Source organism: Nicrophorus vespilloides, unplaced genomic scaffold (assembly GCF_001412225.1).
Source record: "Nicrophorus vespilloides isolate i.1.1-1 unplaced genomic scaffold, Nicve_v1.0, whole genome shotgun sequence".
NCBI lineage: Eukaryota > Metazoa > Arthropoda > Insecta > Coleoptera > Silphidae > Nicrophorus > Nicrophorus vespilloides.
The window spans coordinates 320247-333904 of NW_017097871.1; the positions used below are offsets into that span (position 1 = coordinate 320247).

Consider the following 13658-nt stretch of genomic DNA (forward strand, 5'->3'; position numbering starts at 1 on the left):
ATATCGCAAGCCCGATAACCGAAAGACCGTCTATTGAAATCCCGACAGTGTCTTTTATTATTATAATTTCTACAATAACATTTTTAAATTATTCTACTATATTTTAATAAGTACGACGAATACTGAAAAAAATACTTTTAAGACCTAGGCCGATGGCTCTTTTGCCCGATTATTAATTTTTGTCATTTATTCTTAATAACAATACATAATATTAATTATTATTGTATTTTTTTTTCGTTGACTTATTCATTATAAAACTTAAGAATAAAAAATATTCTATAATAAAATTATTTTATGTTTTTCATTGTCGGGACTATGGTAGTCGGGATTTCGATATAGTCGGGATTTCGATACACTCGGGATTTCGAACGTCGGGATTTCGGTTATCGGGCTTGCGATTGCCACCGATTGCCATTAATACTGCTGTATATTGTAGATGTTGGGAATGGTATTTTCATTTCAGCTAATTTCTTTATGAAGTCAGTGGTAGCTCTGTGGTGTATCTGAAATATCTGATCTGAAAGCTGAAGAGTGTATGGTCTATAGTTAAAATCTCATCACACTCACATTTATACCATTCCGTTCAACCCATCTTGTGGCGATGGGCGGGGGTAATAATTTAAAATATTGTTTTCAAATCATGTGTTAAATTGGTTGCATAACTGGGTTTCATTCATATAAGTTAATAGGACACATAATTGAAAAATGAAATGACCGATACGCACACATACACGCAACTGGGACAACAATAAGCATATAAAATAAAAGAAAATGGTTATTTGTCTTTTACATATTATTTTTTATTAGTTTTTGTATAATTCATGGTGTATGTCAATTTTATATAAGCCTGTTTTAGTTATAATTAGGTACACGCTAACTTATCACAAGAAATTAGCAATTTGTTACGAGGATGTTATTGGATTAAAATTTACTTAAGTAATAAGTCTATAGAATACACTAGATGAATCATGTCTATAATGTGTAGTTGCAATCAGTTGCAATCTTTCTACTTTCGTTCTTGAAATCATTAGTTGTTTCATAACATTATACTGTGTTCATAATGTTATTAATGTCATTGTTAAGTAATATGTAAAAAAGAAACATAATTTATGAACAACATAAATACACCAGTCAATGTCAATAATAAAAGTACATTAATGAATTTTATTGAATATTATTTTCTTTCTTCATTTACGAATTTTATATTTTTATATAATATGTTGTTGCTTATTATGTTTACATAATTGATAGTGAATTATGTTTATTAGCAATTGATATTTTAATATTTTCTCATGAATCAGAAACTCGGAACATTAAAATGTATTCGTAAATAAATGACAAAATTAAAGAATAACTGGGCATATAAGTAAAAAGTGATTGTGAAAACTTTGAACAAAAAATGGATCAAGAGCATTTTCAAAATACTACTCCTTTTAGAGAAAAACATTTAAAACATCGAAATTGAATGCAATTGAATGGTATATTGTCAACTGACATAATTTATGTAATTGTGACGTTTCTATGCTCTTGTAAGGCTTTTTATTGTTATTATCACATTGATCTTGGAAAACTAGGTTACTGTAGAATAAAAAAAAAACTAACACGAGGGCTGACAAAAGTATCTTACTGACAAAATTTAAAAATATTTTACAATAGAAATGTACATTTATAAAAATAATTATATTTAAATAAATATTAACAATTTATTTAAGAAAGACTATAGATTCATATTGTATTAGATTTGTTTGATTATTTTTTAAGTCATTATTTAATGTTTACAGCTAGTTCTTTATTTTTTACTGTATATCTTAGGATATGCACATGTAAATGCTGGAGTCGAAAATATATATTTTTTCTGGCGCAACTCCCATCTTTCTACGTTCGTGCGTGTGCATTCGGTGTATTTATAAATCCGATCCGGATTTAGTCGAATTATTATTGACGATGGCGTCTTCAAGTGAACACAAGTTCAGAGTGGAGAAAAACGAAATAGTAGGAAGGTACGCGGTGGCACATGTGGTGCTAAATCCTGGCGATGTTATCTTCGAAGAAACTCCTTTCGCTCACGGCCCAAAGCCCGGTAAGAAACTACAAATATATGTATTATTTCATTGTACTTATTATTTTTTTTAGATCACCCTCCTATGTGCTTGGGATGTTACTTCCCTGTGGATTGTAGCTACTTATGCTCGAAGTGTAAATGGCCTTTGTGTGGTGCGGAATGCGAGCAAGTTGCAGCTCACAGGGATGCAGAGTGTAGGGTGATGGAAGCGGCCGGCGTTGGTTTCCAACCTGTGAATGATTGCAGTCAGATTTGCCTGCAATTCGAATGCATCACACCTCTGAGGTATGAGCGTTGAATCTGTTGAAATGATTTCATTCACAGATAATTTCAGAGTTTTATTGGCTAAAGAAGCGGATGCTGAGCGGTGGGAACGCGAAGTCTCTCTGATGGAGTCGCACGACGAAAAGAGGAGAGGTTTGCCAGTTTGGGGCTTCAACCAGCGGAATGTCGTGGATTACCTGAGAGGACCGTGTAAATTGGATCGGTTTTCGGAAGAGCTCATCCATAAAGTTTGCGGAATACTTGAGGTGAACGCGTTCGAGGCTCATCCCACGAATGGCGGTTATTCTATACGTTGTCTTTACCCGAAATTGGCGATACTTTCGCACAACTGTGTATCCAATATAAGTCACTCGATTCGGGGCGGCGATTTTGGTGTTGTCACGAGGGCTTCTGTGAAGGTTGCAGAAGGTGGAGAATTGTTCTCGAGCTACACTTACGCTTTGAATCCGACTTTAGTGCGCAAGAAGCATCTGAGAGAGAGCAAATACTTTGATTGTGCTTGTTCCAGGTGCAAAGATCCTACTGAGTTGGGTACGCACATGGGTACATTGAAATGTTCCAAGTGCGACAACGGAGTTATCATTTCAGAGAGTCCGCTTGATTTTGATGCGAGATGGAAATGCACTCATTGCGAATTCAGCACAAGCGCTGCAGCTGTGATGCGCGTGTACGAAGCAATACAAGCAGATCTGGACAACGTCGATGAAGGCGTGGAGGATGCGAGCCAAGCGATTGAAGCGAGAGAAACACTGTACAAGAAGTATAGGAGCGTTTTGCATCCGCGCAACACTTTCCACACTATCCTAAGACTCTCTCTGGCTCAGATGTACGGAAAAGTAGAAGGTTATCAGCTGGAAGAGCTTCCGGATCTGCTTCTGGAGAGAAAGGTGGAGCTCTGCAAGGAGCTACTACAGAATTTAGACGTGATCGAGCCCGGCTTCACCAGGCTAAGAGGGACAATTCTCTACGAACTGCACGCACCTCTCATTCTTCTAGCCAGGAACTTATACAGAACGCATAGCATCTCGAAGGAGGTACTTAGGTGCAAGCTTCTCGAGGCAATCGAGCTGTTGAATGTTTCGTCGCGGATTTTGTTGTTGGAGCCGGAGACTTCTGTAGAATATTCTCTGGGGAAGGGAGCAGCAATGGCTAAGCAGCAGTTGGAGCAAAATTTGGATGAATTAGTCGACGCAGAATTGTAAACGGGATAAACGAAAAACTTTATTCAAAAAATTAACAATCTTTGGCATTCTGTTATTGCACACGTGGCAAGTGAAATTAACAATCAATGGTTCATGTTGTCGGAGGTTAGGGCCAGCGATGTTAAAGCACTTCTCCTACCCGGATTCACCCCCAGATTCTCCCAGTTGATCCAAGATAAACGGGCAGTTAAATCTGCAATTATAGTAGTAGATTAGTACCATACATAACAAATACAATATATACACTTATTATATTATTACATACAATAATAATTCAATTGTTTCTGATAATTAGAACAATATAGTAAAACACTCTCAGGCCCCTCGATACACATCGATCTCAACATGACAATTTCACTTGTATCAAGCAACTTTTTATGTTAAATTATATTTGTGAAATCTATAAATAAAGCCGTTACGTATGATTTTATAAAATAATCGATTTTCATTAATGTAGGTATTTTTAATAGTAATATTATTGATTCATTTAAACTACGTTTTTTTGAGAAGAACATGTTGATGAATAAACGAACAATTTTGTTTCCAACGTATACGTGATTGTAGGAAATAAAAGTAATCTATAAGAAATTGGTATTTGTAAACAGCAAAGATAAATATCAAAATGAAACCGAGTGCAAATTTATGAAATATTTTCATTATCAGCGCAATGTTAATTTTGATTTATTTAATTTCTTACTTTTTAAATATTAAAATAAATATAAAATAAAAAATAGATTTTGAACAATTAATTAAATTATTGAAACTAATATAATTTATTTAATCGTATATTCAATATATTATCCATAATAAGCACCTCGTTTAAAAAGAATTAATTAATAAATATTATTAATTCAACGCTTTAGTTGATTATTATATGAACCAATTATCATTAATATTATGGTAAAATCCCCATTGGTATACAATATGAATACAGAGGAAAAATCTGTTAAAGAGGAAATCCCAAGATCAAAATTGTAGATTATTTATGTAACTAATTATTGAATTAGTAGAAATATATAATTGGAATTAAATCCAACACATTGATGATAAGATTCATCATCAAATCGATAATTAAATACGTAAATTTAATCTCAAATTGACCTTGATCATAAATAAAGTATTTGAAGTATTAACTGTTTTATTTTGTTTACTTTAAAATGTGTTCAGGGGATACGGTATTCCCAAAAGTAGTCTTTCATATTAAAAATGGAGAGAGCCACACCTGTTGTTCAAATAAAAATAATAATGTAGAGCAGCGTTACGGAACTTAAACTTAGTAATTGTAATAATGCATCCAAATTGAAATTTAGTAAAATTAATATTTGTTCGTATAAATATAGTCAACATCATGAAGACACCGTTAGGAAATAAAGTTGTTAACAAATATAATTATTGCTAATAACAATTAATTAATATGTTGGGTTGCATACTTTAAATTGAACTGATCTGTTACCAAGGTAATCATTAATGAAACTCCGCTTCGCGAAGTTATTATTTTATAAACATATTTTGAATGTCAAAAGGGAAAAAGTTAATTCGTGAATTAACGAATTGTTATTTAAAGAAAAACTTTAATTTATACTGACCACTTGTGTTCCAATTAGCTCTGTCCGCTTTGATTTCGCCTCGAAGACAACGTTCCACGTAGGTGAGGGGATCGCAGTCTGCAGTCAGGACTTCCCTGAGGAGGGCTATATAGGCGATAGCCAATCGAAGGGTGTCAATCTTGCTGAGCCTCTTCTCGTAAGGGAAGGTAGGAACGTGCATCCGTAGCTCATCAAACGCGGAGTTTATACTGCTGTACGTGACATCAAAATTAAAAATCTCTCGTTCTACAATACATTTTGAAAGAATCAAGTAACACCCTCGGACATCTTCATTAGGTAAATTAATTTACTCACAATTGATACTTAAAAATGACTAATTAAAAAATGAAATGTCCAATATTGAATAAAATGACATATTTTGTAGTTCATTTGTATTAGATTATTATTAGAGATCCGAGGAAGTTAAGTTAATTAAATAAAACATCAATAGTTAAAAGAGTACCCGGTGGGTCCAATAGCAGACCTCAGCATCCTTTTCCTCTCTCGGATGTTGGCCGCGTGTCTTTGCACCCTGTATGGAGAGTTGGAGTAATATTCGCCGTTCAGAGAACCGCTGCCGCCGCAATGACCTGCATCCACTGAAGATGACAAAATATAATTAATTCACAATCTCCGCATGAATGCAACCGAACTGTACATACCATTATTATGGTTGGAGTGATGCATGTTGGTCAGGTAGTGATGCTGCATGTTGTTCCCGGAGTTTCTTCCGGCGAAGGCGCAACTGGGAAGCTCGGACAGCTCCTCTTCGGACAAATCATCGGTGGCATTGTAATTACCATACTGTAAACTGACGAAAAAATCCTCAATCAAACACTGGTGCAAAAAAAAGAAACGAAACGAACACCACTTACTTAATCGGTGGAGATGAGGAACTGTCTGGCAGTTGGGAATGCTGACGGCTGGAGCTCATGGTTATCTCAATTAAGTCCACTTTACACTACTTGGATGACTGAAAACGGAAGTGAGCGTCGATCCCCAGGGGGTTTACTATTTATACGCTCGGGCTAGATTCTCTCTTCTTTTTCTCGTTGTTATGTGGGGGTTGCGGAGGGTTGGATTTTGTTGGTTTCGGATCGATTTTGGGCGGAGGGTTGCACCAATAGCGATTAAGCTGAAAGCCCATTGGTCGTCGGCAAATTGCAGGGTTGAACGGGCCTCTGCTCCTGACAGGTTTCTCTTTTCTCTTCGCAGTCGGAGTCCTTGATGCGAAATAAATTGGCCATCAACTGCAGGCCCATCCAGCGCAAGGGACATTTCGCTCACAGAATCAATACGCGCCAGACATTCTAATTTTGTTTGCGTTATGTACGCATTTATTCTGTTTCAAGACAATTTAACTAACACAAAAAATTTTGTAATAAATTATTTGAAAAGTTTATAGAACAAATTAAACCTTTAAAAAATTACACTATAGCCTCCAACATTTAGAACTTGATTTTGTAATAACTTTATTTAAGATTTTTATTTTATTATCTTAATAAAAGGGTTGTTCGTAAGTCGAATTTGTTCGTAAGTCATGGTTTTTACCATATTACAAAATTTTCAAACTTGTGTTCAAAATTGTTATTTGTGTTTTATTTTTTTGTGTAAAATTTAATAACATTGGCATATTTCCGAATAAAAAGCTAAAGAATAATAATAACCATAGATATGAAAAACAAAATTATTAAAAATCGAGACCAAGTTATACTATTTTTTCTCCGGCATAGAACGGATTAACGGAATTTACATTAGTTTATATGGGAAACGTGTTTCACTATACGAGAAAAAATCCGGAAATTTTGGAACGGATTAAAGTCGTTAAGCGAAGTTAAACTGTATACAGACTTCAAAAGTGTAACATTTAAGACTTACCGCATAGATTTAATTAAATTGTTATACAAAAAAAAATACGCATAAGGTAAGTTATATGTTTATGCATATATTTTATTGTTTTGCTGTAAATTGGAAAAAAAGCTTTTTCTTTCCTTTTTAAAAAATCTTGTCTGTTCCGTCAAAAGCGAAACTTATGGTCATGTGTCATCATGTACTATTTGTTAAGTGACCATACGTCCTTTATTTAAGAGGACAGTCCTTTATTCATTGCTAAATTTATTTAATTTCTAAAATCAAGTAAACATAAATTGATAGGAGTTAATTGTTGTGCCTACATATTGGACAATTGCATAAGCAGTGCTGTAGATTGTCTTCCGATAGATATTAAAGTGATATTAGTAAACATTTATTTACATTTCTATATTTACGCAATACGAGTAGAAGAGTTCAAATAATTATGAGAAGACGCAGAGCTTCAATATAAAAAGCTTCTTGGTTACAGTGTGTTTTGCTGGCTAACTCTTTTAACAGCTTTATATAGAATTTTTCAACTATACTTTTTGAATCTTGGAAAATGTTCCAAAATTCTGAAAAACTTTTTCAATAAAACATTAGCCAACAGTTTTTGTGCGGAAGATGGGGGCGCATAAAAGAAACCGTAAAAGAGACCGCATAAAAAAAACGCATAAAATAAATAACAAAATAATAATTATACGTGGAAACATTTTAAAACATTTAATTTCTCTTTGTACATATGGATAAATTTTCAAAATGCACATACATAATTCACTGCTACTCGTAATAATCCAAAACGCGCATCTTTTTGTGATGAATTGGTTCAAAATCGACTAACAGAATCGTTTCAGCAAGCTGAACATATGCACACTGATAGAAAACATTACAATGGTTTCAACGCCGTTGGAATTCATGTATGGCATAAAAAAGTACCGCACAAAAACAAGTTCTACTGAGTTGAATGTTCAATCACAAGAAATCTCAATAAAATCCATACTTTTAAAGGAATTTAATTTAAAGTTAGTTGCAAGAAAAAATGATGAGTTTCTTCCTATTGTTATTAGATAATTGATTTTAACGTTAGAAAAATCAGAAAATATACAAGCCAAAATATTCAATGATTTTATCAAACGTGCATAGATAGGTGTTTGAATGGGTCACATTACACGAAATCCCTTTGTGGTTGAAGGTAGAGAAAAACTATATTTTTATTTCGCATCATTGGTCTGTAAATATACTCGACAGTGAATTGTTTGATGAAGTTTCATGTGTAAATACGACACAAACAAAAATATCGACGAATGACGACAGATTAACAAGCCCTGACTGACATCAAAGATGGGTTGATATTTTTGAACATTTTACAGCAAAAGAAATTGATTTCAAAAACATTTGCAAAATTGTAGAATTTTCTTTATGTCTCCCTGGTTCTAATTCCTCCGTCAAACGAATATTTTCATAGGTAAATAATATGTGGACAAATGAAAAAAGTAAGTACATTAGAAGCATGTATTTCCGTCAAATACAACTTTCAATTGAACTTTTTAATACGTGATCCGGTACTATTAAAACAAAAAAATCTACTGAAAAGTATCAAAATTAATGTTATTTAAATTTTTACAATGTGTAATAATTAAAATTGTTTAAAATTTTAATGTATAATACTATTTTCTTAATAAATATTATAAACTTATAAATTTATGTAATCTGAAATTTTAAAGAATTATTATACATTAAGCAATTAATCAAACTTACTTAATCAACCGAAATGTATATACGATAAACAATATCATTATATCAAATTGATACTTTATATTTTGAATTGATAATGCAAGAAAGAACATATTTTTATTCAATTTTTTAACTTTTGTTTTATAGATATCAAAATTTACGAAATAAGGTTTCGACGAAATTTGATAATATTGATTATGAATCGACAAAAGAAATCATACGTTTGTGAGCAAAAACAAATTGATTTTCCAACATAGATTCTACTTATCTTTCGATAAATTTAATTAAAAAAACGTTTAATATTCTATAAACTTATCAATGCATAGCTGCGGTTATTCATATTTTCTTACGTATTATGCACATTTTTTTTTGTATGCTTAGTAATAATTATTTTAGTAAAGTACAGGAAATAATATAAACACTTTTTAAAAATCTATTGAATGCAGTTTCGAGTAGTTTATTATAATAAAAAAATATTTTGTTTACTTCAAAATAATATGATAATGATCATTGATAAACTTGTTTGTATATATTTTTTTACTATATTTTGCCAAATTTTGATTGGTACCGCTTATCTATTTTCTCATACATACAAAGAGTTATTGACCGCTCATATGGATTATTTTAATATATTAATAATAATTTTAGATTTTATAGAAGATTAGTTTTATGAGATATTTAACCCTTTCCAGTCCAGTGATTCCAATTGGAATCATTATTTTTAAATGCAATTTTGTCTTTTTATTATTAAAACTGTTGGAAGCAACTACTGTAAATTGAAGCTAGATGTATTACAGTATGTAATATTGAATAATAAAAAAACACAGGTACGATGCTTTTTATGATTAAGTAAGTGCTTTTATAAAGATTTGAATAAAACATTTTTTTTATAAATTTGGGCTGGAAAGGGTTCATTTCCAACTCTTAGTGTGACGGTAATATTTGCTGCGTAGTCGCAGTTGATTTGTAAAGAAGTTATTTGTTACTTAATTAACTTGGTCGTTAGAATTTACTAAAGTAAATTTAGCTTTATTCAGATGTGTTGTATTAAGACAAAAAAAAACATATAAATACAAGATAGATTAAATTATCAGCATATATCAATTCAAAAATGCTGCATGATATTTTCTAATTAAGCAATTGTCTAATTTAATAATTCTTTCAATACAGTGGAATTGTTAATGGAACTTATTGTTTTCATCTTTATATCTTCTGAAAACATAGCAATTAATCATTTTAATGATCAGCAATTACCAACTTTTTGCAAAGAACGTGTGTTATGTAATTGTATTTAATTAACGTGAACGTAATTAATAAATATTTATAAATGCTTATTTCTTTTTCCCATCTTAATAAATGTATTATTAATAGTTTTCTCTTGTTTTTTTTTATTAATGTCTACGATTAGAGAAAATTAATTATTATAACAATATTACAATAATTATTAAATTAAAATATATTTTATTTTCTATATAAATAATTAAATTGGTTTTGTTTAATGATTATGTTTTTGTACATTATTTTAATAGTTAAGCAGATTTTACAATATCATTTTCAAATTGGAGTTAATAGAATATTCTATTTTTTATTGCAAGATTAGAGAAATATTTTAATATGGGCGGGAAGACTTTGATCGACCTTTGTTGACAATTGTAGTCAATAAAGATGTTTAAAAATATTTCAAGGGCAGAAACACCTGTGGTCGATAGCCTTTTGCCGCAGATGGTTTTTATTTTCTTATTATGTTATTTTATTTAGTGATTTGTTGCTTAAATGTTATTATTTTTTGAATATAAAATTATATTGAAAATTGATTTTTTTTTAAACAAAAAGCACAGTTTTCAGCAGACCAATGACCAAGATTATCATATCTGATGTCATTCACAGGAACTGTGTATGGTTTTTGTCGTTTATCATCTTCATTTTCTTGCTGCTCATCATCTTTTTCTCAATGTCTTTGTCAATTTCATTATTTTCATGTAAATTTTGCTTTTCGTTTTCCACATTTTCTTTTAAAATTTCTTTAAATTTTCATAAAACTGCATTGGTGGTATTCCATCATTATATAACAAAACATCCAGTAGTGGCAATTGCGTACATAAATTTCAAAGACCTATGAAGGTGATTGTTTGTTTAAAAAAAACAAACATAACTTTCGTACAGTAAGTTCACAAACCTTATACTTTACATTCCAGACAAAATAATGTTCAAATTATTCTTTGTATAGAAAATATTATATCTTATATATGTTTGACACTACTATTTTCCACCTTGCCAGCACAATAATAACCGTCACTTAGATATGAAAATATTCAAATATGGTAGAAGTTAGTAACGAAATATCTTTGCAATAATTTGTCGAGACTACATCTAGTGTTTTATGCTGAAAATCGGTATTCAGTTATAAAATTGAACGCTTTACATAATACGGTCCGAAAGATTTAAGCTTTATATCACCACTATCAATCCGTCGGTTTGTTTGTTGTCTGAATATAAATATCTATTGCAAAAATATCGGACAATAAGATTTGTTGGTAGTCCTAACGGTTAGCCAACCGAATATCAATATAAGTTTCTTACTTTTATATTTAAGAATTGAGCTATTTGAAGTTTTTAAAGTTTCTTATTCAGTTTTCTTCTTTTAAAATTTTATCTTGAATCCCCAGGATAATTACTACTAGAGGAAGAGAACTTTATAAATCAGTAGTTGGAAAACTCCTCAACCACTTATCAGCAGTCGAAACCTACGCACTACCAACCTACCTACAAAACCTACGTATATCAAAAGGAATATAAAAAACTATTTGAATATTGAATCAGTCTTCCGACCGTTTGTCATCCTGAGCTCAAAAGTGTCAATGACAAGCAACCACCTAAATTATACAACAAACATACAGACTGGTATCCGAATTTTGACACACCGAAGGTTGTCCATCACTGACCTAGAAGCTGTGGAATTACTTACGCAGACAATCCAAACAGCTGCTTGGGAAGAAACACTGATTAAAACAAAGTACAAAGAAACCGAATAATGCCCACTTTTCATCTATGAAGCTATTGACGAAATACAAAACTTAGAAAAATATGGGAAAATTCCAGAATCGTAGTTGCTGGATAAACTAAAGTTATTGATAAAGAATATGCAAAATGAGGCGATGAAAGACTACCAGGAAGAAATAATTCCCACATAAATTACAACCTACTCATGGAAAGCTACACACATCAGTAAATATACGAAAACCTAATGGGGAGTGGGCAAGAACAAGCAACATCCTAATGTCAATAACAACCGATTTGCTAAATGTTCATTAGAATAGATTGCAAATAAAATTGACAAAAATAAAATCTTTACTCCATTTCCCGTTGTAGTGTGTTTTAATGCTATGTACGGAAATTACCAATATATGATGTTGCGGTCCGACGGGAGAATGTACTTTCGTATGAATGTTATGTAAGTTTGTGTGAATAAATAAGTGTATTGTATTTATAGCAGTCCAATATATTTGGGTTTCTTCTGAAAAAACTGAAAGCATTAGATTCCTGGTACATTTATTTACATTCATTTCTTAAGTCAGTAAAGCATTCCTCAAAATCTCTTCATTGGAACTGAAGACTCTTTCATTCATTTTTATTTTATTTTCGGAAACAGTCAGAAATCACAAGACGCTAGGTCGGGTCGTACTTATAGAATTAAGATTCATCTACGATAGGTGATAAAAATCGTGGAACCCATCTAGCGGATTTCTTCGTGTAGCCCAAGTTATGATTTAATATTTGCGACAAAGCCATGGAATTCAAGCCCAATTCATAAACTACCATTTCTTGTGTCATTATTGGATCTTCATCAATTTTTGCCTACTTTTGTTTCAACGTTCGCCCTTCACAGAAAAATGTCCTTTCTGAAATCTTTGAAACCACTTGGAAATAATCACAAGGGATGATGCATTCACTCCATATGCATTTTGGCATTCCTGGAAAATTTGGATAGGCTTGAGTTGACGTCGAAATCCGAAGAGAATGGCAAAACAATGTTATTGCTGTGTTGGTGGTGGAATTTCTACCGACTATACATCACTAATCTTGCACATTCTCCTATCCATTTTTTTCGATCTTCTTGAAATTTGACATGAAATATCGTTAGACTTTAACAAATTGACAAACAACTTTTGTTTTTTTTTGAGGATCAAATGAATTGATGTCTACTATGAGAACTTTTGTTAGACCCCACGTAGAGTTTATTGTTTTATATTAGGGAAGCGAGGTGTTTAATCACCGAGATTCCACTATAGCTATTATAACAATTATTGTAATTTATGTATTAACCAGGCATAGGAAAAAACAACAATGATTATATAGTGATTATAGAGTGAATGGAAGCAGCCGCAAGGATTAAAAATGTGGTCGGGGATTTTAATCGCCGGTGAGATTTTAAAGTTCCCAGCGTGCGGCACAAATGTAAAACCGAAATAAATAAATTAATCTCATTTTCAAATAGGATTTAAAGAGCGCGGTTTCTCCGGCCGGAGCCCTTCGGCCCCGTGATCTGCGGCATCCTTTGTTCCGCTAATCTCTCGGATTCGAACGGGCAGGGTTCGAATCGGGAGCGCAGGACCTGCCGCCCCTTCCGGTGGTCGGTGTGTAAAGTGGTGGAGCCGGCGGTTTCCAAACGATGTTTGACATATGTAAGTGGCCACCGTACCTGCACGTGCCCGAACGACGGTCGTCACGGCACGCGACCGCCCCTCCATCCAACGCATCGCATTTTCAGACGAACGAAAAAATACCCCCTGTCACAATCACAGATTGTATTTATTATTATTATACGGCTCATAAATTCATGGCCCGATTATTACCGACGCCAAATTGGCATGTTAACAGTTACAACCCTCTCCGCGTGCATCAAACAAACTGAAAAGAGGAGCACCGAAGACGTGTAAT

General features: G+C 32.5%; 2 protein-coding genes across 5 annotated transcripts; one reads left to right on the forward strand and one right to left on the reverse strand.

Annotated features, from left to right (window-relative positions):
- Positions 1-1881: 1881 nt before the first annotated feature.
- LOC108561293 (protein msta-like) lies at positions 1882-3637 on the forward strand. Its single transcript, XM_017919159.1, has 3 exons — positions 1882-2080; positions 2134-2347; positions 2397-3637. Exons 1-3 carry the CDS (start codon positions 1945-1947, stop codon positions 3547-3549), a joined length of 1503 nt encoding a protein of 500 aa, XP_017774648.1. The 5' UTR covers positions 1882-1944; the 3' UTR covers positions 3550-3637.
- On the reverse strand, positions 3554-6470 carry LOC108561294 (helix-loop-helix protein 13). Of its 4 annotated transcripts, none has more exons than XM_017919164.1 (5): positions 6011-6470; positions 5798-5946; positions 5620-5734; positions 5136-5344; positions 3554-3742 (listed from the first exon to the last, which is right to left on the reverse strand). In XM_017919164.1, exons 1-5 carry the CDS (start codon positions 6067-6069, stop codon positions 3633-3635), a joined length of 642 nt encoding a protein of 213 aa, XP_017774653.1. In that variant the 5' UTR covers positions 6070-6470; the 3' UTR covers positions 3554-3632. The 4 variants fall into 4 exon arrangements, with proteins under 4 accessions (XP_017774653.1, XP_017774652.1, XP_017774651.1 ...); XM_017919163.1 differs by having other exon boundaries at positions 5136-5347; XM_017919162.1 differs by having other exon boundaries at positions 5599-5734.
- Positions 6471-13658: the final 7188 nt, after the last annotated feature.

Bases quoted from the DNA above. Each gene is read 5' to 3' on its own strand.
- LOC108561294 (XM_017919160.1), bottom strand. From the start codon at position 6,069: ATGAGCTCCAGCCGTCAGCATTCCCAACTGCCAGACAGTTCCTCATCT. The intron at 5,735-5,797 runs GTATGTACAGTT...TGTCATCTTCAG, and splicing joins TCACTCCAACCATAATAATG to TGGATGCAGGTCATTGCGGC. The intron at 5,348-5,598 runs GTACTCTTTTAA...TGTCACGTACAG, and splicing joins TCTGCTATTGGACCCACCGG to CAGTATAAACTCCGCGTTTG.
- LOC108561293 (XM_017919159.1), top strand. From the start codon at position 1,945: ATGGCGTCTTCAAGTGAACACAAGTTCAGAGTGGAGAAAAACGAAATA. The intron at 2,081-2,133 runs GTAAGAAACTAC...TATTTTTTTTAG, and splicing joins CGCTCACGGCCCAAAGCCCG to ATCACCCTCCTATGTGCTTG. The intron at 2,348-2,396 runs GTATGAGCGTTG...AGATAATTTCAG, and splicing joins GAATGCATCACACCTCTGAG to AGTTTTATTGGCTAAAGAAG.